The following is a 20,433-nucleotide window of genomic DNA, read 5'->3' on the forward strand; positions in this document are numbered from 1 at the left end:
TTTACCAACAATCCTTTCAATACTTTCAATCCTTTCAAGGTGCATCTTTGAATGTTAAGCTCTCAACTGTGATCTTCTTTCAGCCATGACTCAGTGATGCACACTGGAAATCTCTAATTGCGCTACAAGATCATTAACCTTATTCCATATACTGCGTGCGTTCAAAGACATTTAGTCCTTTATTCACCACCTTCTTAATTTTACCTCCATGTTACACTTCAACTCATACCAATTTTGCCCCATCATCAGCCTCACTACATACTGCACCTGCTTGTATAGCAACTGCCCTATCCTCAGCCCTATCTTCAGATTCCCACTCCCATGCCAAATTAGTTTAAACCTTCTCCAACAGCTCTAGCAAACCTGCCTGCAAGGTTATTTGTTCCCAAGGCCTCAGGTATAAACTGTCGTTTATGTACAGGTCAAAACTTCCCCAGAAGAGATCCTAAAGACCCAGAAATCTGAAACCCTGCCCCTGCACAAATTCCTCAGTCACACATTCATCTACCAAATCATCCTATTCAATAGGATGAATATTAATTCAATAATTCAATAATTCCTGCTTATACTTCCCTTCTTTTTATTGGCTCAAATAAAACTCACTCCTGATGAGACGTACAGATTTCAAAAGCCTCCCACCCTGCAAGATGACACTCTCTCACTCACTGCTTCAAACAGTATGCCCTTGAAATAAAACAGTGGTTTATTCAGGTTCCATCACACAACTCCACTGCAATTTTCATGTCATTTAAATCAATGCAGAAATGAGAGTAACACTACCCCCAAATTATGCACAAGTGATGCAACAACTCTCTCCCAATTTATCCAAAAATCTAATTTTCTGATAGAAGGCAATACCAACCTTGCAGTGACTGTAACATCCAATTTCTTGTCACTAACATGGAAAAAGGGCTGTTGGGAAGCCAAGGTAACTTCAAAGCTTGGCAACACTGATGAAGATACAAGAAAAACAATAATGTTTAACCCCATGAACAATGTAAGGAGCTTCAAAAGACTTGGACAATGAAAATCTGTATCACTTCTTATCATGTCATCCTCAAAACTCTTTATAACAAATGGATTAAATACTCTTGTAGGTGCAAAAATCACCACCTGTAATTAATTCAGATTCCACTTAAATGTTGCCATTAATTTAGCAAAATGGCTCCATTTGGATCTCAATAATGCGATCATGCATGCTAAACACATAAGGAGCTATTAGGATTAAAAAATATCTAAGAAATACTCAATAAATTAGACACTATTCCAATTTTGGAGAAAGATCATCAATTTGAAACATTTTTATCTCTCCATAATTGCTGTTTGACCTGCTGAGAATTTCCAAAACTTGGTTTTTATTTCAGACGTCCAGCGATTGTGCTATTTTGATTAGAATATATTGATGCATGTGACAAAGGGTTGGTCAAACTGGAGATACAAAGGGTGTCCCAAACATAATGTAAAAATAATGTAGAAAGCAACTGCAGAAACTGGGATCTTGGCAGATGAACGATTGACCGACAATTGGTGGAACAATGGCATTCATAGACATTAAAGAAGTGGATGTTGGAGGAATGAAGATACCTCAGAGGGGTTGAGAGCTGAAGAAAACTATGGTGGGTTGAAATTATAGTTTGAAATTACACCACCCTCCAAGAACAGCAGATTAATTGTAAGTAATTAAATGTGACATTTTTAGGTTGGGATTTCTGCACTGATCTGGGTATTGATACGGCAGATCGTTTTAAAGCGAGTTTAAGGTACAGGCATTGTAAAAGAAATGTTGATGCTTTTGTTCAGCTTTCTGCAATGTGAATACTCTAACATTAAGAACTGAATTATATACCATCATCCAAAATACTTGTTTTAACATGCAATTGACAGAAGACATATCAAGGTAGAAACAACATATCACATAAAAACACTTTCCTCTGGATTTCATGTCAGTTATAATTTTTCTATCATAGGAAACTATACTTTTACCTTTAATTTCATTCACCATGTTTAAGTACAGTATTTAATTTCCCTCACCATAGTCTTTCACTTCAAATTGAGTTGTGAAATTTGCATCAGGGGCATCCTCGTAACTTGCAGAAATCTTCCATATTCCAATACTGCAAAATATATCTGATATTAAACCACTGAATTATATGAAATTTTTGCCAAGTTTTTGAATATTTGTGGTTAACAAATCAACTTCTAATAAAAGTATTTTCTCCTTGAAAACCAACAAAAAGCCTCTCTTCACTACTGTACTGACTTACTATGAGATATTCTAAAAGGCACAAAAAAATTAAATTAGAAAACAAGTCTGGAACACACTGAGATTATTGGACGCATTAACTTCAGCTGACAAGGTGAAACTCAGCTTGGGAAAGTTGGGACAGGATATTTTGACTCAGAACAACAAACCATTTCTGCCTGAAATACATAGGAAATGGCCAGTATAAAGGTATTAATTCTTTTTTGGATCTATTTAAAGAACATGGACTAATGTGTTTTAAACAATTAGTTGATAGATATTCTCTTTCATACTCACACTTTTTATAATACCTTCAAGTTAGACATTTCTTACAAAAATATTTAAGTAATTTTCCTACATATTGCATGCCGACCTGTTAGATACAAGTATGAATATGAACCCTTTGATGAAGGGTTCCATTGGAAGAATTTATAATTTACTATTACAATGGGATAAGCGTCCTTTATTTAAGATTAAAGAAGATCGGGAAAAGGAACTTAATTTGACTTTTATGACGGAGGACAGGACGCGGATTCTGAAGTTGGTTAACTCTCCTTTGACCTGTGCTAGTCATTCACTGATTCAATTTAAAATTGTACATCATTACTATTTGATGAAGGAGAGATTGTCTAAAATGTTTCCTATTGTTGATAGTTATTGCAATAGATGTAAAACTGAGACAGCTACACTGACACACATGTTTTGGTCTTGTTCTATACTGGAACAGTTCTGGAAGTCAGTTATTTCTACAATTTCTAAAGCACTTAAAATTAATTTACAACCTAACAAATTAACTGTGCTTTTTGGAATAATTCCTCAAAATATCCATGGTATCTCTTTGTCTGACCAACATTTGTTACATTGATAGCAAGGAGGGCCATTCTGTTGAAATGGAAGGATACATCGGCTCCCACTTTGTCACAATGGTTCCCTCAAGTGATGCTATGTCTTAGTTTGGAGAAAATTAGAAGTTGAACCTTTGAACCTATGTTTAATTTTGAGAAAAGATGGGGTTCATTTGCTCGTTACTGTCATTTGAGTTAATTGATAGATTTCCTCCATGATCTAATTGTAAGTTTTTGGTACTTTTTTTTCTTGCTGGCAGTTTGATGTTTATTTTTAGAAGCTTTTTGTATGATGCATGGTTCTGGGGTTGAACACCTAATGGTTTTTTTCTCACTTTGCTTTAGTAGGGGTTTTTTCTCTCTTTTTTTGTCACCAAAATTTTTTCAATCTTTAAAACAATGTTTTTTTTTTCTCTTGAGACATCGTTAGTGTTACCTACTTCGATGTACTCTTGTTAATTTTGGATAATAATAATAAAAGGATTTGAAAAGAAAGGAAATGGCCAGAATTCAAAAGGTCTTTGGCAAAATAAGTTCATTATTGGGATCATTCAATTCAAGGTGTAGGAATGGATTGGGAAAAAGAAGACAAGCACAGTAGTCTTTATGCTACCTTGTGGAACTTGTGTTATGTATAATTTGAATTTGAACTGAAAACTTAAAAGTTAAGAATTAGCACACAAATCAGGAATGTATATTTAACTATTAGCTTTATGGTCACTGTTACTGAGGTTAGCAGTTTGATCCAGATTTATTTTAGAAATTACATTTAATTGTGGTAGGATTCAAACTCGGGACTAAAAATATGGAGACACAACCCGATTACTTGCCCTAAAATTCCCACATCTAGGAAATGAGTCGACAGATTCTCTCATCACACTGGGGTCAGAAGAACCAAACTCAGTAGCAAACATCAGAAACCATCTGCATCATGACTGGATGGGTGTGTGATATTGGTACTGATTTTGTTTCTCTTTGTTCTGATTTTTAGTGCTCCCCAAATTTAAGAAATAAGAGTCTGCTATGCAGCTATTGAGCCTTGTCTACCATTTAATAAGATTGTAACAGATCTGATCTTGGCAGTCTGTGTTAGACATTGCTATGGAGCTAAGATTCATCCAAACCTGCAAGAATATATACACTGATTCCTTTCCCAGAGTTCTGAGGTTAAGAAGTTGGAACGAGATGAAATTCCCCCTCATTTCCATTTAAACAGACAATAGCTTACCCTGAAAACATGCTCCCAGTTTTAGATTCTTTAATAATATGAAATGTCTTCCCAAATCCACTCAGAATTTGATGCTACCCAATGACTGTATGATTCCTGTGGATGGAATTTTATCTCAGATTTCCATGATCTGCTGGTGATTCCCCCCCCACCCCCCCCCATCTCAGTTTCATTCAGATCTTCTTTAATTCTTTTTAAGCTTTAATAAAAAAGGCCCAAGATCTCTAACAGAAATCTCTGTGGCAAGAATTTGTAAATACTTCACAATCTCTGGTATATCGTAGGTGCTTCCTGTAATTCCCGTGGAATCTTTCATAATGACTTCTCTCCTTTCTACGGCAATACCTTGTGGGTTCTGAAAATAGAATTAGATGTCAGAGATGAATTGGAGTATTAATTATACCACTCCTCCAATCACATATTAAAGTGATAATTCACACAATTGAGAAGCTGCCGAGGTCATTACTTCGTAAGGTCATCTGGCAGTGGTGGTTTGGGACACTCAAAGTCCAAGACTTTGTCAGCTCAAAGATGTGTGCACACCTTACGCACTCCTGTCATCTCAGATCTCAAGAGATAATCAATTGGACTACACATCACTTTGGGAAAAGAGAGGAGAGGGGAATGGCATTGGGCAACAGGGAGGATTTCTAATACTCATGTTAAGTTTCTAAAACCCTAACAACCCTGAGAGCTTAAGAAACAGAAGCAGCAATGGAACAGTATCTGCAGTATCATTCAAACAAATCACTGATGATCTAAACATGTCCACTTTCCCAAGTTCAATACCTCGATTTCCCCAGTATTCCAGATATGCCCCTACTTTAGATTCGGACATTTATAATGACTTTGCACGTTTCTCCTGACCTCAGTCTAGCATAGAAAACCACTTTCTTGGAGATTGTGGTTCCAAATTATTCCTCCAAAGCAAGCATGTTTATAGCATCTACCCAGTGAAGCCATCGTAGAAACTTGCATCCTTTGATCATATCGCCTATTGTTCTTCTGAAGTGCAGGCCAAATTTACTTAATATTTTCATTCTAAGACTATTTTTAATGACTATTTGCTGTAATTTCATCTGTATTTCCTTAAGTAAGGGAATCAAAACCATAAGCTATATATTATTTTCTATATATTATTGCTATATTTTCACATAAACTTGGCATCCTCTCCTTCAACATGCTCCATAACACTAATCTCATCACCTGTCTTATCTCCATGCATTTCTGAGTCACAATTTATTTGTTAATGCTACATTAAGATCCAGTGTTGTTGTCATCCTCCTCGAGATCATAGCACAGAATCTGGCCTTTTGGCCCATCTATTCCATGCTGAAATAATTTCAACTACTTACTCACATCGACCTATAGAAAGGAAAGACGTTAACCTGGAGGATGTGGAATCAATATGGGTAAAACTGCATAATACTAAGGGGCAGAAAACGCTGGTGGGAGTTGTGTACAGGCCACCTAACAGTAGTAGTGAGGTTGGGGATGGCATTAAACAAGAAATTAGAAATGCGTGCAATAATGAAACAGTAGTTATAATGGGTGACTTCAATCTACATATAGATTGGGTGAACCATATTGGTAAGGGTGCTGAGGAAGAGGATTTCTTGGAATGTATGCAGGATAGTTTTCTGAACCAACGTGTCAAGGAACCAACTAGAGAGCAGGCCATTCTAGATTGGGTATTGGGTTAGTTAACAATCTTGTCATGCGAAGCCCCTTGGGAAAGAGTGACCATAATATTGTGGAATTCTTCATTAAGATAGAGAGTGACATAGTTAATTCAGAAACAAAGGTTCTGAACTTAAAGAAGGGTAACTTTGAAGGTATGAGACGTGAATTAGCTAAGATAGACTGGCAAATCATACTTAAAGGGTTGACGGTGGATATGCAATGGCAAGTATTTAAAGATCGCATGGATGAACTACAACAATTGTTCCTCCCAGTTTGGCAGAAGAATAAACCAGGGAAGGTAGTGCACCCGTGGCTGACAAGGGAAATTAGGGATAGTATCGAGTCCAAAGAAGAAACATATAAATTAGCAAAAAAAAAAGTGGCACACCTGATGACTGGGAGAAATTCAGAGACTAGCAGAGGAGAACAAAGGGCTTAATTAGGAAAGGGGAAAAAGATTATGAGAGAAAGCTGGCAGGGAACATAAAAACTGACTGTAAAACCTTTTATAGATATGGGAAAAGAAAAAGATTGGTCAAGACAAATGTAGGTCCCTTACAGTCAGAAACAGGTGAATTGATCATGGGGAACAAGGACATGGCAGACGAATTGAATAACTACTTTGGTTCTGTCTTCACTGAGGAGGACATAAATAATCTTCTGGAAATAGTAAGGGACCGAGCGTCTAGTGAGATGGAGGAACTGAGGGGAATACATGTTAATAAGGAAGTGGTGTTAGGTAGCCCAAGAAATAGTGGATACATCAGTGATAATTTTTCAAAATTCCTTAGATTCTGGATTAGTTCCTGAGGATTGGAGGGTGGCTAATGTAACCCCACTTTTTAAAAAAGGAGGGAGAGAGAAACCGGGGAATTATAGACCGGTTAGTCTGACATCAGTGGTGGGAAAAATGCTAGAGTCGGTTATCAAAGATGTGATAACAGCACATTTGGAAAGAGGTGAAATCATCAGACAAAGCCAGCATGGATTTGTGAAAGGAAAATCATGTCTGATGAATCTTATAGAATTTTTTGAAGATGTAACTAGTAGAGTGGATAGGGGAGAGCCAGTGGATGTGGTATATTTAGATTTTCAAAAGGCTTTTGACAAGGTCCCACACTGGAGATTAGTGTGCAAACTTAAAGCACACGGTATTGAGGGTATGGTATTGATGTGGATAGAGAATTGGTTGGCAGACAGGAAGCAAAGAGTGGGAGTAAACGGGACCTTTTCAGAATAGCAGGCAGTGACTAGTGGGGTACTACAATATATATTAATGATTTAGACAAGGGAATTAAATGCAGCATCTCCAAGTTTGCGGATGACACGAAGCTGGGCGGCGGTGTTAGCTGTGAGGAGGATGCTAAGAGGATGCAGGGTGACTTGGATAGGTTAGGTGAGTGGGCAAATTCATGGCAGGTGCAATTTAATGTGGATAATTGTGAGGTTATCCACTTTGGTTATTATCTGAATGGTGGCCGATTAGGAAAAGGGGAGGTGCAATGAGACCTGGGTGTCATTGTACACCAGTCATTGAAGGTGGGCATGCAGGTACAGCAGGCAGTGAAAAAGGCAAATGGTATGTTGGCATTCATAGTAAAAGGATTTGAGTACAGGAGCAGGGAGGTTCTACTGCAGTTGTACAAGGCCTTGGTGAGACCGCACCTAGAGTATTGTGTGCAGTTTTGGTCCCCTAATCTGAGGAAAGACATTCTTGCCATAGAGGGAGTACAAAGAAGGTTCACCAAATTGATTCCTGGGATGGCAGGACTTGCATATGAAGAAAGACTGGATCGACTAGGCTTATAATCACTGGAATTTTGAAGATTGAGGGGGGATCTTATTGAAGCGTATAAAATTCTAAAGGGATTGGACAGGCTAGATACAGGAAGATTGTTTGCAATGTTGGGGAAGTCCAGAACGAGGGGTCACAGTTTAAGGATAAAGGGGAAGCCTTTTAGGACTGAGATGAGGAAAAACTTCTTCACACAGAGAGTGATGAATCTGTAGAATTCTCTGCCACAGGAAACAGTTGAGGCTGGTTCATTGACTATATTTAAGAGGAAGTTAGATATGGCCCTTGTGGCTAAAGGGATCAGGGGGTATGGAGAGAAAGCAGGTACAGGGTTTTGAGTTGGATGATCAGCCATGATCATACTGAATGGTGGTGCAGGCTTGAAGGGCCGAATGGCCTACTCCTACACCTATTTTCTATGTTTTTCTATGTTTTTTCCATGACCTGCAATGGTGTCATAGCCCTCCAAAACCCTACCATCCATGCACTTATCCAACCCTCTCTTAAACGTTGAAATCAAGTCCACATGCACCACATGCTGGCAGCTCATATCATGCTCTCATAACCCTCTGTGAAGCAGTTTCCTCTTATATTCCCCTTAAACTTTTCACCTTTCTCCATTAACCCATGACCTCTTGTTGTAGTCCCACCCAACCTTAGTGGGGAAAAAATCAGCTTGCATTTACCCTATCTATACCTCTCACAATTTTGTATACGTCTATCAAAACTCCTCTCAATCTTCTACATTCCAAAGAATACAGTCCTAACCTATTCAATCTTTTGTTATAACTTGGGTCCACCAGACCTGACAAAATCATCATAAATTTTCTCTGTACTCTTTCAAACTTGTCTACATCTTTCCTGTAGGTAAGTGACCAAAACTGCACACAATACTCCAAATTAGGCCACACCAACGTCTTATACTGCTTCAATATAACATTGCATCTCCTGTATCAATACATTAATATATGAAGGCCGATGCTTTCTTTGCAACTCTATTAACCCCTGAATCTACTTTCAATGAATTATGGACCTGTATCCCAGATCCATTTATTTTACTATGCACAGCATCCTACCATTCACTGTCTAAGACCTACCCTGGCTGGTCCAATCGAAATACAAAACCTCACATTTGTCTGCATTAAGTTCCATCTGCCATTTTTCCAAATGATGCAGATCCCTCTGTAATCCATTATAGCCTTCCACACCACAAATCTTGGATGTCATCCACAAATTTGCTTGTCCAGTTAACCACATTATTATCCAGATCATTGATAAAGATGAAAAAACAGGAATGGACCCAGCACTAATCCCTGTGGCACACCATTAGAAACACTGAAACATAGACATAGAAACATAGAAAACCTACAGCACAATACAGGCCCTCCAGCCCACAAAGCTTACCTTAGAACTACCCATAGCCCTCTATTTTTCTAAGCTCCTTGTACCTATCTAGGAGTCTCTTAAAAGACCCTATCGTTTCTGCCTCCACCACCGCTGCAGGCAGTCCATTCCACACTCACCACTCTGTGGAAAAAACTTACCTCTGACATCTCCTTTGTACCTACTTCCAAGCACCTTAAAACTATGCCCTCTCGTGCTAGCCATTTCAGCCCTGGGGAAAAGCCTCTGACTATCCACACGATCAATGCCTCTGTCAGGTCACCTCTCATCCTCCATCGCTCCAAGGAGAAAAGGCGAAATTCACAGGTTATTAGGAAGGCAAATGGAATGTTGGCCTTCATTGCTGGAGGGATTGAATTCAAGAGCAGGGAGGTCATGCTGCAACTATACAGGGTACCAGAGAGGCCACACTGTGTGTAATTCTGGTCTCCATACTTGAGGAAGAATATAGTGGCTTTGGAGGCAGTGCAGAGGAGGTTTATGATATTGATTCCAGGGGTGAAAGGGTTAACCTATGAGGAGAGATTGAGTCACCTGGGACTATTCAGAAGGATGAGACTAGAAACATAGAAACATACAAAATTTTGAAAGGGATAGATAGTATAGACGTAGGAAAGTTGTTTCCATTGGTAGCTGAGACTAGAACTAGGGGACAAGATTCAGGGGAGAAGATTTAGGACGGAGATGAGGAGAAACTGTTTTTCCCAGAGGGTGGTGAATCTGTGGAATTCTCTGCACAGGGAAGCATTTGAGGCTTCTTCACTAAAGATATATTTAAGATACAGTTAGATAGAATTTTACATAGTAGGGGAATTAAGGGTTCTGGGGAAAAGGCAGGTAGATGGAGCTGAGTTTACAGACAGATCAGCTATGATCTTATTGAATGGTGGGGCAGGATCAATGGGCCAGATGGCCTACTCCTGATCCTATTTCTAACGTTCTTAGAAGGGATGTTCCCCAATCCAGGCACCATCCTTGTAAATCTCCTCTGCACGCTTTCTATGGTTTCCACGTCCTTCCTGTAGTGAGGTGACCAGAAATGAGCGCAGTACTCCAAGTGGGGTCTGACCAGGGTCCTATATAGCAGCAACTCTTGGCTCTTAAACGCAATCTCACAGTTGATGAAGGTCAATGCACCATATGCCTTCTTAACCACAGAGTCAACCTATGTAGCATATTTGACCTACCAAAATGAACCACCTCACACTTATCTGGGTTGAACTCCATCTGCCGCTTCTCAGCCCAGTTTTGCATCGTATCAATGTCCCGCTGTAACCTCTGACAGCCCTCCACAATATCCACAACACCCCCAACCTTTGTGTCATCAGCAAATTTACTAACCCATCCCTCCACTTCCTCATCTAGGTCATTTATAAAAATCACGAAGAGTAGGAGTTCCCAGAATAGATTCCTGAGGCACATCTCTAGTCACAGGTCTCCAGTCAGAGAAGCAATCATCTACTACCAATCTCTGGCCTCTCCCACAAAGCCAACGTCCAATCTAATTTACTACCTCATCTTGAATGCTGAGCATCCTAACCTTCTTGACCAACCTCCAGTGCAGGATATTGTCAAATGCCTTGCCTAATCCCCACATCTACTGCCTTGCCTTCATGCACTTATAGATGGAGTCATATGACAAGATAGGCAGAACTCAGCATGGTTTCCTTAAAGGAAAATCCTGCCTGACAAACCTAGCGCAATTTTTTAAGGAAATTACAAGCAGGCTAGACAAGGGAGATGCAGTGGATGTTGTGTATTTGGATTTTCAGAAGGCCTTTGACAAGGTGCCGCACATGAGGCTGCTAAACAAGATAAGAGCCCATGGAATTACAGGAAAGTTACATACGTGGATAGAGCGTTGGCTGATTGGCAGGAAACAGAGAGAGTGGGAATAAAGGGATCCCATTCTGGTTGGCTGCCGGTTACCAGTGGTGTTCCACAGGGGTCCATGTTGGGGCCGCTTCTTTTTACGTTGTATATCAACAATTTGGATTATGGAATAGATGGCTTTGTGGCTAAGTTTGCTGATGATACAGAGATAGGTGGAGGAGCTGGTAGTGCTGAGGAAACAGAGAGTCTGCAGAGAGATGGATAGATTGGGAGAATGGGCAAAGAAGTGGCAAATGAAATACAATGTTGGAAAGTGTATGGTCATGCACTTTGGTGGAAGAAATAAACAGGCAGACTATTATTTAAATGGGGAGAGAATTCAAAGTTCTGAGAAGCAATGGGACTTGGGAGTCCTCGTGCAGGATACCCTCCAGGTTGAGTCGGTGGTGAAGAAGGTGAATGCAATGTTGGCAATCATTTCCAAAGGAATAGAGTATAGGAACAGGGATGTGTTGTTGAGGCTCTATAAGAACTCACTTGGGGTACTGTGCACAGTTTTGGGCTCCTTATTTAAGAAACGATGTGCTGACATTAGAGAGGGTTCAGAGAAGATTCACTAGAATGATTCCGGGAATGAGAGGGTTAACATATGAGGAACGTTTGACCACTCTTGGACTGTACTCTTTGGAGTTTAGAAGAATGAGGGGGGACCTCATAGAAACATTTTGAATGTTGAAAGGCATGGACAGAGTGGATGTCGCAAAGATGTTTCCCATGGTGGGGGAGTCTAGTACAAGAGGGCATGACTTGAGGATTGCAGGGCGCCCATTCAGAACAGAGATGCGAAGAAATTTTTTTAGCCAGAGGGTGGTGAATCTATGGAACTTGTTGCCACGGGTGGCAGTGGAGGTCAAGTCATTGGGTGTATTTAAGACAGAGATTGATAGGTATCTGAGTAGCCGGGGCATCAAGGGTTATGTTGAGAAGGCGAGGGAGTGGGACTAAAGGGGAGATTGGATCAGCGCATGATAAAATGGCGGAACAGACTCAATGGGCCAAATGGCTGACTTCTGCTCCTTTGTCTTATGGTCTTAATATCTTTTGAAAATCAAGGTTCCCTACACTTGTTATCTTTACCTTTTATCCTGACAGGCACATAAAAACATTGTATTCTCAGAAATTTCACTTTTGAAGGCCTCCTACTTGCCAAGTACACTTTTGCCAGAAAACAGCCTGTCCCACTCCACACCTGCCAGATCATTGTTGATACCATCAAAATTGGCCTTTTTCCCATTTAGAATCTCAATCAATGGACCAGACTTTGAAACTAATGTCACTGTGGTCACTAGATGAAGAGTGTTCCCCTACACAAACTTCTGTCAGCTGTCAGTCTCATTCCCTAATAGCAGATCCAGTATTGCACGCACTTTAATTGGGACTTCGACATACTGATGAAGAAAACTTTCTTGAACACAATTGATAAACTCTATCCCATCTAGTCCTTTTACAGTATGGGCTTACCAGGCAATACGTGGAAAGTTAAAATCACCTACTATAACAATCTTATGTTTCCTGCAACAGTCTGCAACCTGTCTACAAATTTGTTCCTTTAAATCCCACTCTTGTTCCCATCCCTCTGTAGCTGTAATTTAAATCCCACTAGCAAACCTTCCCACTACGATATTAGTCACCCTCCAGTTCAAGTGCAACTGTTTTTTTCTGTAAAGGTCCTACCTTCCCTGGAAGAGAGTGCAAAGATCCAAAGATCTTATGCCCTCCCTCCTTCACCAATTCCTTAGCCACATGCTAATCTGTGTAATCTTCCTAGTTCTGCCTTCACCCCCATGTGACATGGGTAGCAATCCTGAAATCACAACCCTGGAGATCCTGCTCTTCAACTCCATGAACTCCATATGCAGAACCTTGTCATTAGTCCTACCCATGTCACTGGTACCTACATGGACCTCTGGCTGTTCATCCTCCCTTAAGAATGCTGAGTACTCAATCTGAGATGTCCTAGATCCTGGCACCAGGGAAGCAACATACCATCTGTGAATCGCATTCTTACCCACAGAACCTCCTTTCTGTTCCCCTGTTTAATGAATTCCTTATCATCACAGCTCACCTCTTCTCCCCCTTGCCTTCTGAGTCACAGAGCCAGACTCAACGCCAGAGACCTGACCACTGTGATGTTTCTCATGTTCATCATTAGCTGCTCAGGAGCTGCAAATGCCATCTTTTATTGTTCATTCCTCTGCTCCAGTCTGAACAATACCTTTACAAGCTGTGTCAGAGAGAAACTACAAATCTTCACACACTGCAGAGAGGAAAATTGTTAATTTGTGATAATTATAAAACAAAACATCTTACCACAAATTCAACAATTGTTTGGGCTCTGCTCGGTTTCAGCTCACTGTCCACTGTGAGCAAACGATAAAGCACTAGAGAAAAGTACAACACAAAGATTAATCTGTACTACACAATCTAACCACTTACTCAGTGGTGTTACCATCGCCTATTCCCTTGACATCAATAGGCTGGGGGTCATTAATGAGCAAAAACTCAACAGGAGCAGCAAATCAAACACTCTAATTATAATAACAGGTCAGAGAGTGGGATTCCTGTGGTGAGTGACTGTCAGCCTGATATCCTGAGACCCTTCCATTCTCTAAGAAGCTCAAGCCAAGAAGAGTTTGGATGGCATGGTCATGTGGTGGTTAACACAACTGGAAGCCTGCACTCAATTCCTGCCACTGCCTGTTAGGAGTTTGTATGTTCTCCCCATCACCACGTGGGTTTCCTCCAGGTGCTCCAGTTTCCTCCCACAGTGCAAAGATGTATTGGTTGGTAGGTTAATTGGTCATTGTAAATTCTTCCATGATTAGGCTAGGATTAAATCAGGAGACTGCTGGGTGACATGGCTCAAAGATCTCTTCATACCGTGTCTCAACAAATAAATAAATATTTTTCTGGAATAATCTCCACTTGTCTGTATAAGTGCACTGCCATTATTTCCAAGATGCTCAGCACAAAGATGCTAAAGCAGCCCATATGACGAGTTCATTGACGATCCTCAACATGTATTCCCCCTATTACCAGGTGCAATGTGGAACAGATAATATTTGTTTTGCCCAGCCTACTCCAAGAACACATCCCAAGCCCTCTGCCTAGATCAACAATGAAGACTAGGGCATCAGGCACAAACACCTCCACCACAGATGGTATGTGATGTGGCGCTTCCCCTCCACATCTCACATATCATCCACACTTGGAAATACATTTCCAGTCCTCCACAGTGACTAGGTCTAAAACCAAGGGCTCTCTGCTGCACAGCACTAAAAATGCCTTCACTAGAAGGACTGTAGTACTTCAAGAAGGACCCTCACATCTACATTTTAAAGTCATTTTTGGAAGGCCAATAAATGCTGGCCTTGACAGCGAATCCTGTATTGCAAAAATGAATACAGTAAAATAAATTTGCATACATTATTGCTCAAGTATTTGGTATAACAACTTGGTATGATTGATTGTCTTGTTAGAGAGTAATGAAGACTCAATGACATTTCCAAGTTCTTGGGCTACACTTTCTCTGAAGAATATCCACGATCAAGATTTTTTAATAAAAATTCCATTTCTAAACTTCCTTAACTAATACTTCAGGGCTTGTGGTCAGATTTGAACTTGCATTAAGAGATACTTAGAATTGCAGAGTAACATAACCACCCTGGTATTAAGTTATCTTTCCAAGGGCAATATTTGCTCTATTTGTCAATGATGCCCAGACATTACTTTGATGTGACTGTATTGCTCGTGGCGCATGAGCACAAAATTTAAAAAAGCAAACAGGGCCAATCAGGACATTTGGTAGCACTGCACATTATTTGGTTTATTAGGCGATTGGCAAGGGCATATGGAGGGAGGTTAGTTTTAAGTGAAGAGGCCATTGTGGGAGCAGCCACTCTGGGAGGGACAGGGTTAGAGTGGGGAGCAAGAGGCTTCAGTGTGGACATGTGAAGCTTAGGGCCATAAGTCTATAAGACCTTAAGATGGAGGAATAGAATTAGGCCATTTGGTCCATGGAGTCTACTCCGCCATATCATCACGTCTGAAGGTTAAGGTGAACTGCCAGTAAGTTTCTTTCTTATTGCATAGTTAGAGCAGTGAGTACACCAGTCAAGACAAGGGAATGCTCTTCCTTTGATATGTGGGAGGCTAAGGAGACCTTGAAGTTTCCTTGAAGACAGCATCTGTAAGAAGCTGCACTTGTATGCACTTCCTGTGTTCAGGAACTTGAATTGGAGTTGGATGAACTCCGTATCATTCGGGGTGAAAAGGGGTTGATTCGTTGGAGGTACGGAGAAGTAGTCACATTGATTAAAATATATTTTATGGTCTCGGTCATAAGTGCTTCTGTCACAACACCCACACAGCATGTTATATAGTTGTAAAACTTTTCAGTTTAGTTTCTGGTTTAAGATGGCACAACTGAAGGTGACAACTTATTGGTAGTTTGAAAGGCAAGAAATTCAACTGAAAACATTATCAATAACACCATTTCTGAAATGAATTGCGGTAAATTATCCACCGCAAAAATGAGCCATGCTGGTGTACTGCATATTCGATGCAGATGGAGTTTGAGTAAGTGACTCAGAGAGGAGGAGGCAAGGCACATGAGTTTTCACGGCTGTCCAATTAACCCAGTTGGATTGATCCAATTTGAAGAGGTTAGGCGGCATGTTCTAGGCCCAGAGTGAATTGCTGGGCGGCATGGTTTAAGCCCAGAGTGTTTGCTGCAGCAGGGTCAGGGTCCTAATGCAAGGCACAATCTTCTGTTAGGGACAATTTAAACACTAGCCCAAGCAGACTGGAAAGGCAGGGTGTTAGGACTGGAGGCAAGGTTCGGGCCGATTTCACACTGAGGCTGTGAGATTGCCCCAGCTGCTATGCTTTGTATCTGTGAGCTTTGTGCCAATTTGCCCTGCTTTGGGCCTACTCTGGCCTGCTCCAGGGATTTGGATCTAGGAACTCAGTTTGGTTTGGAATGTTGTTTGCTGCTTCTATTGTTTGCATGATTTGTGTTTGTTTCTCTTTTTCTGATATTGGGTGTTGGTCTTTTTTTTTAATTGGGTTCTTTCAGATTTCTTGCTTATGGCTGCCTGTAAGCAGACAAATCTCAAAGATGTATAATCTATGCATTCTATGGTATTAAATATACTTTGAATCTTTAAATAATAGTTACCAGTTTGAGATGGTGTATAGATTGGTTTGTCAGTCTGTATAAAGATGTGTCCTGTTTGGCGTGTCATTAGGATAACACGCTGCAATCTAAAACGATTTGATGTTGCTTCTAAAGACACATACTGGTTTCCTCTGGATTCCTTTGGAAGTTTTTCTGCAGGTATCTAACAAAAATTTAAAAATCAACAAAATCAATGTGTTTAATTTTAAATGTTGTATTACCCCCAATATCCTCCTCTCCAAACTCAGGCCATGAGGAAACCACAAGATGTAAAAATTCACCCTTGCTTTGGCAGTGTACTGTGCACTGTGGATTATCAATCAGACATTTGAGTCAAGTCAAGTCTACATGACTCCACTGCTGAAATTTACTTCAATGGAACTGATTTTCAGAAATATGACTCCAACCAACAGTCACTGCTATAGTTCACATTTAGACTACTGATCTAAGAATGCATATCCACCCTGCAACCGTCATCACTGAGTAGCTGTCAATGTCCTGAAGGTGTTACCAGATGAAAAATGTAGATATTCATTAGCCAAGTAATAGGTCTGGAGGTTGCAGAATGGAGCAGAAATGGCATGGAAAAATCTTTGAGGCATGTGAAGGTACTGGAGGTTATAGGGATCAGCATGGGCAGTGACAGGCAGAGATCTGCAAATCCCTTGTATTGTTTCTAATAACTAAAGACATACACACATTCTGAAATTCCATCACAACCTTCTGCAACAAATCGAATTTACAATAAGCACAAGAGCATGATGCTGCTTGGTATTTGACAACAAACTGAACATATTGTCAACAATATGTGAAGACATATTGTAATGATATACAGAGAATTTATAATTCATCAGGAATCTCTCCCTTTCCTCAAAATGCTGCATAACTTACAGAGTGATTATAAGAAGTGCAGTAAAATTGGTTGAAAAAAATCTCCTCATTTATGCTTGAGGGAAAAGCTACTACTTTGTACAGCCGTTAAAAGACTGAAATGGGTTATGTATTTGTCCATTTACCTTAACAGTGGCAGAAGCTATATAGCTGTTATCTGATGTCAAGTGTATTTTGGTTTGACATAACAAGATATTTTCAGGGAAAATCATCAAATGAATATCAACATCAATATTAATATTGACATTGTGAGCTTCCACAATCACAGCTTCTTCACTTTCAATTCGGAAAACATTGGGAGCTGTCAGTATATATCTGTAGGAATAATGAAAGAAATTAATGTTTCATTACAGGAATCAAGAAAATGTTTTTTTAATAAAAAAAATAGGTGCCATGGGCAGGGCCAGATTTTTTGAATATCTCTAATTGCCATCTGAAGAGAGTGATGACCATTTTCATAAACTAAAGCCATCCAGGTACATGAAACTTATAAAAGATACTTAAGTAGAAAGCAATCTAAAGAGCCAAGCTAAGTCCTTGAATGAAGGTATTGAAAGAAATAGGGGCACAGTGCTTAAGTTCATGACTTGGACCTTGCTTCAACATCTGAAACTACTGGATCATCATATAAACTGTTGGGAAATAAATTTACCATCCTCACACAGTCATACGACAAACATTCCTTCTCACTCCTCTGAAAGTAAACTCGCAGTTCAAGGGTAGAAACACACACAATGGTATCTTGTTTCAGACAACAAACTTATTTTAATTCTTCTCCCTAGTTACCTACGAAGATGGTGAAGCATACATGGCATGAAGCTACTCCCTCAACATGAGAGGGAATTACAGGATTTAAATCTGATGAGAGTAAAGAAGTGGTCCCTTCAATCATCTTCCTCCATAATCCCTTCAGAGCAAAGGCAGAATCATAAGGACAAATCACAAATCAGTGTCACTACCTTGAAGGAAATCATTTCAAAGCTCTGCACAAAATTACACTACACAGTTTAAACTTTCAGTATGATTCTCAAGCATGATTGTAGTTGCACTGATAAAGAATGCATAGTTCTTTTCCAATAATTGTCATTATTCAATGGAATCTGTTGCAAAAGTTTAAAAAGATCTAGTGTAAAATGGTTTTCCTTCACAATGAGAGAATTGAAAGGCATTTAAGTTCATTGGGTGCCAGAGGTCTGCGTTAGGCTGGGATAAATGACAAAAACACTGCACTGGATTTTTTAAAATTGCATCTATACTGTCATTCTAATAAAAGGCATAAAATTAATTGAAAGATGATTAATACTGACTCATTGTTGATTCACTAGTAACCCCCTGATTTTGGATCCAAATTCTGTGACTTGGATTAAAAAAACCAAATAGTTGTTTAATAATATTACATCAGCATTAGTTGGAATAAAATGCATTAAGGTTGATACCAGTGAATTTCAGCTGGGACATAAAGGAATATAAGTTATGAACACAAGTGATTTTGCAGAAGCTCTAAATCGAGAGTTACATATACAATCTGCTGGAAGAGCTCAACAGGTTAGGCAATATTTATGAAGGGGAATAATGGACAATGTTTCAGGCTGAGCTAAAGTTATATTAAATGTGAAATGATTAGCAAAATCAATAGTACAGTGTTGAAAAATGCAGACTATGCCACACTGTGGTATTGAATTTCCATCTTGGAATTTGTTCCCTGTGAGCAGATATGCTGATGTTATTGCTGAGAACTATTGTTTTCTATAGAAGTTAACTGCCCAAAGTGACTTGTCTTGATTTGAAGTCATTTTCTCTGGGATTGGTACATGGGGTGACTATTTTCAATTGAATAGTTTCTGTTTGTGCTTAATGGCATAAGTAATTGAAGTACAATTCGCTATTGCCCATTAAACCTGCATTGGCTTTTTGAAACATGTGGCACCATTCTTTTCTCTAAGTACTGTAATCCATTTCCCTTCCAGGATTTATCAATTTCTTTAGAAATTAATATTGAATCATCTTTCCACTGTGTAAATAAATGTTTCTTCATGTCTTATTGGTTCTTTGTCAATAGCTTTAGATCTTCATATATTTACCAACCCTCCTACCAGAGGGTATATTTAGTTAGTTTTAATAATGTACCTGACTGAAATTAAACTTTAAGAATTTTGTTTGGTGTAATACCTCTCACAGATCAAAAAATCATGAGATCTTCCCTTAACCTTTTCTGTTTTAAGGATGACAAACTCAAGATTCTCTGGCCACTTTGAATAACAGAATTCCCTCACCATGGGCAAACCCAATGAATCTCCCCTGTAGACTCTCTAAGATTTTTCCTTTGACTGAAGCACATAAGCACCAAGAAAAATAATGCTATTGAGAAATAACTATGATTTAATAAGAAGTAAGCAGAGGTAAGATAAGACTATAAGCCCATAAGATAGGGGAGCAGAAGTAGGCCATTCGGTCCATAGAGTCTGCTTCACTATTCAATCATGGCTGATCCAATTCTTCTAGTCATCCCAACTCCCCTGGCTTCTCCCCAAACCCTTTGATGCCTTGGGTAATCAAGAACTTTTCTATATCTGAAAATTTGACCTGATCTATAGGAGGGGAATCACCTGATCATCCTGAACGACAGGAAATTTCTAAATACCAGAATATAATGAACATTAAATTGAACGATTCCCTAATACTTACAGAGGGTCACCAAGGGATAATGCAGGAACAGACACCAAGAGAGCAAATAACAGAGAAGTCCATCCCATGGTGAGTGCTTCACTGTGGCAAACTTTCCCAAATCATGTCATTGTGTTATATAGGAAATCATTGCAGTTATTAATATTTAACAAATGAGATATTTATTCTTCTGCAAACTTTAAAACATAAGCATATATTCACTGTCCATAGTTGTTTAATCAAGAGTTAAATTAAACCTGGGAATCCGGGAAGAATAGTGGTATCTTGCATTTATCTGGGATTTAGAATTTAACCTTGACTTACCCAGATAAGCAGCACAAACAAACCTTACAAAATGCTACTTTTAAAGTTTTAAATTGAGCAATTTTAACCCCATCCAGAATTACAATTTGGGAGTGTGTAATGTGAAGTCAGTTTTGCAATATCATAAGATTATCTGCAGTTAAATCACCTCAGATTCTCATTCTGCATCCAACCAATTTAAATAGTATTTTACATCTTCTTACTGAATTACAGGCGGTGATTGATAAGTTCATGGCCTGCAGAGGACGAAATCAATTTTAGAAAACCTAGCCCATTTATTTTTCA

At 39.4% G+C, this 20,433-nt stretch overlaps 1 protein-coding gene across 1 annotated transcript in view; it reads right to left on the reverse strand.

The window, feature by feature from the left end:
• The window catches only part of LOC132385622 (complement C3-like), a 300,827-nt gene extending 280,914 nt beyond the window's left edge, over window positions 1-19,913 (reverse strand). The window contains exons 1-7 of the mRNA XM_059957796.1: window positions 19,846-19,913; window positions 17,286-17,475; window positions 16,270-16,432; window positions 13,401-13,471; window positions 4,576-4,670; window positions 2,032-2,114; window positions 863-950 (exon numbers count right to left, since the gene is read on the reverse strand). Of these exons, the coding sequence (XP_059813779.1) occupies window positions 863-950; window positions 2,032-2,114; window positions 4,576-4,670; window positions 13,401-13,471; window positions 16,270-16,432; window positions 17,286-17,475; window positions 19,846-19,913 (758 nt within the window). The remainder of the gene's footprint in view (window positions 1-862; window positions 951-2,031; window positions 2,115-4,575; window positions 4,671-13,400; window positions 13,472-16,269; window positions 16,433-17,285; window positions 17,476-19,845) is intronic.
• Between the last annotated feature and the right edge of the window lie 520 nt (window positions 19,914-20,433).

The sequence above is a fragment of the Hypanus sabinus genome, assembly GCF_030144855.1.
Source record: "Hypanus sabinus isolate sHypSab1 chromosome X1 unlocalized genomic scaffold, sHypSab1.hap1 SUPER_X1_unloc_2, whole genome shotgun sequence".
Classification (NCBI taxonomy): domain Eukaryota; kingdom Metazoa; phylum Chordata; class Chondrichthyes; order Myliobatiformes; family Dasyatidae; genus Hypanus; species Hypanus sabinus.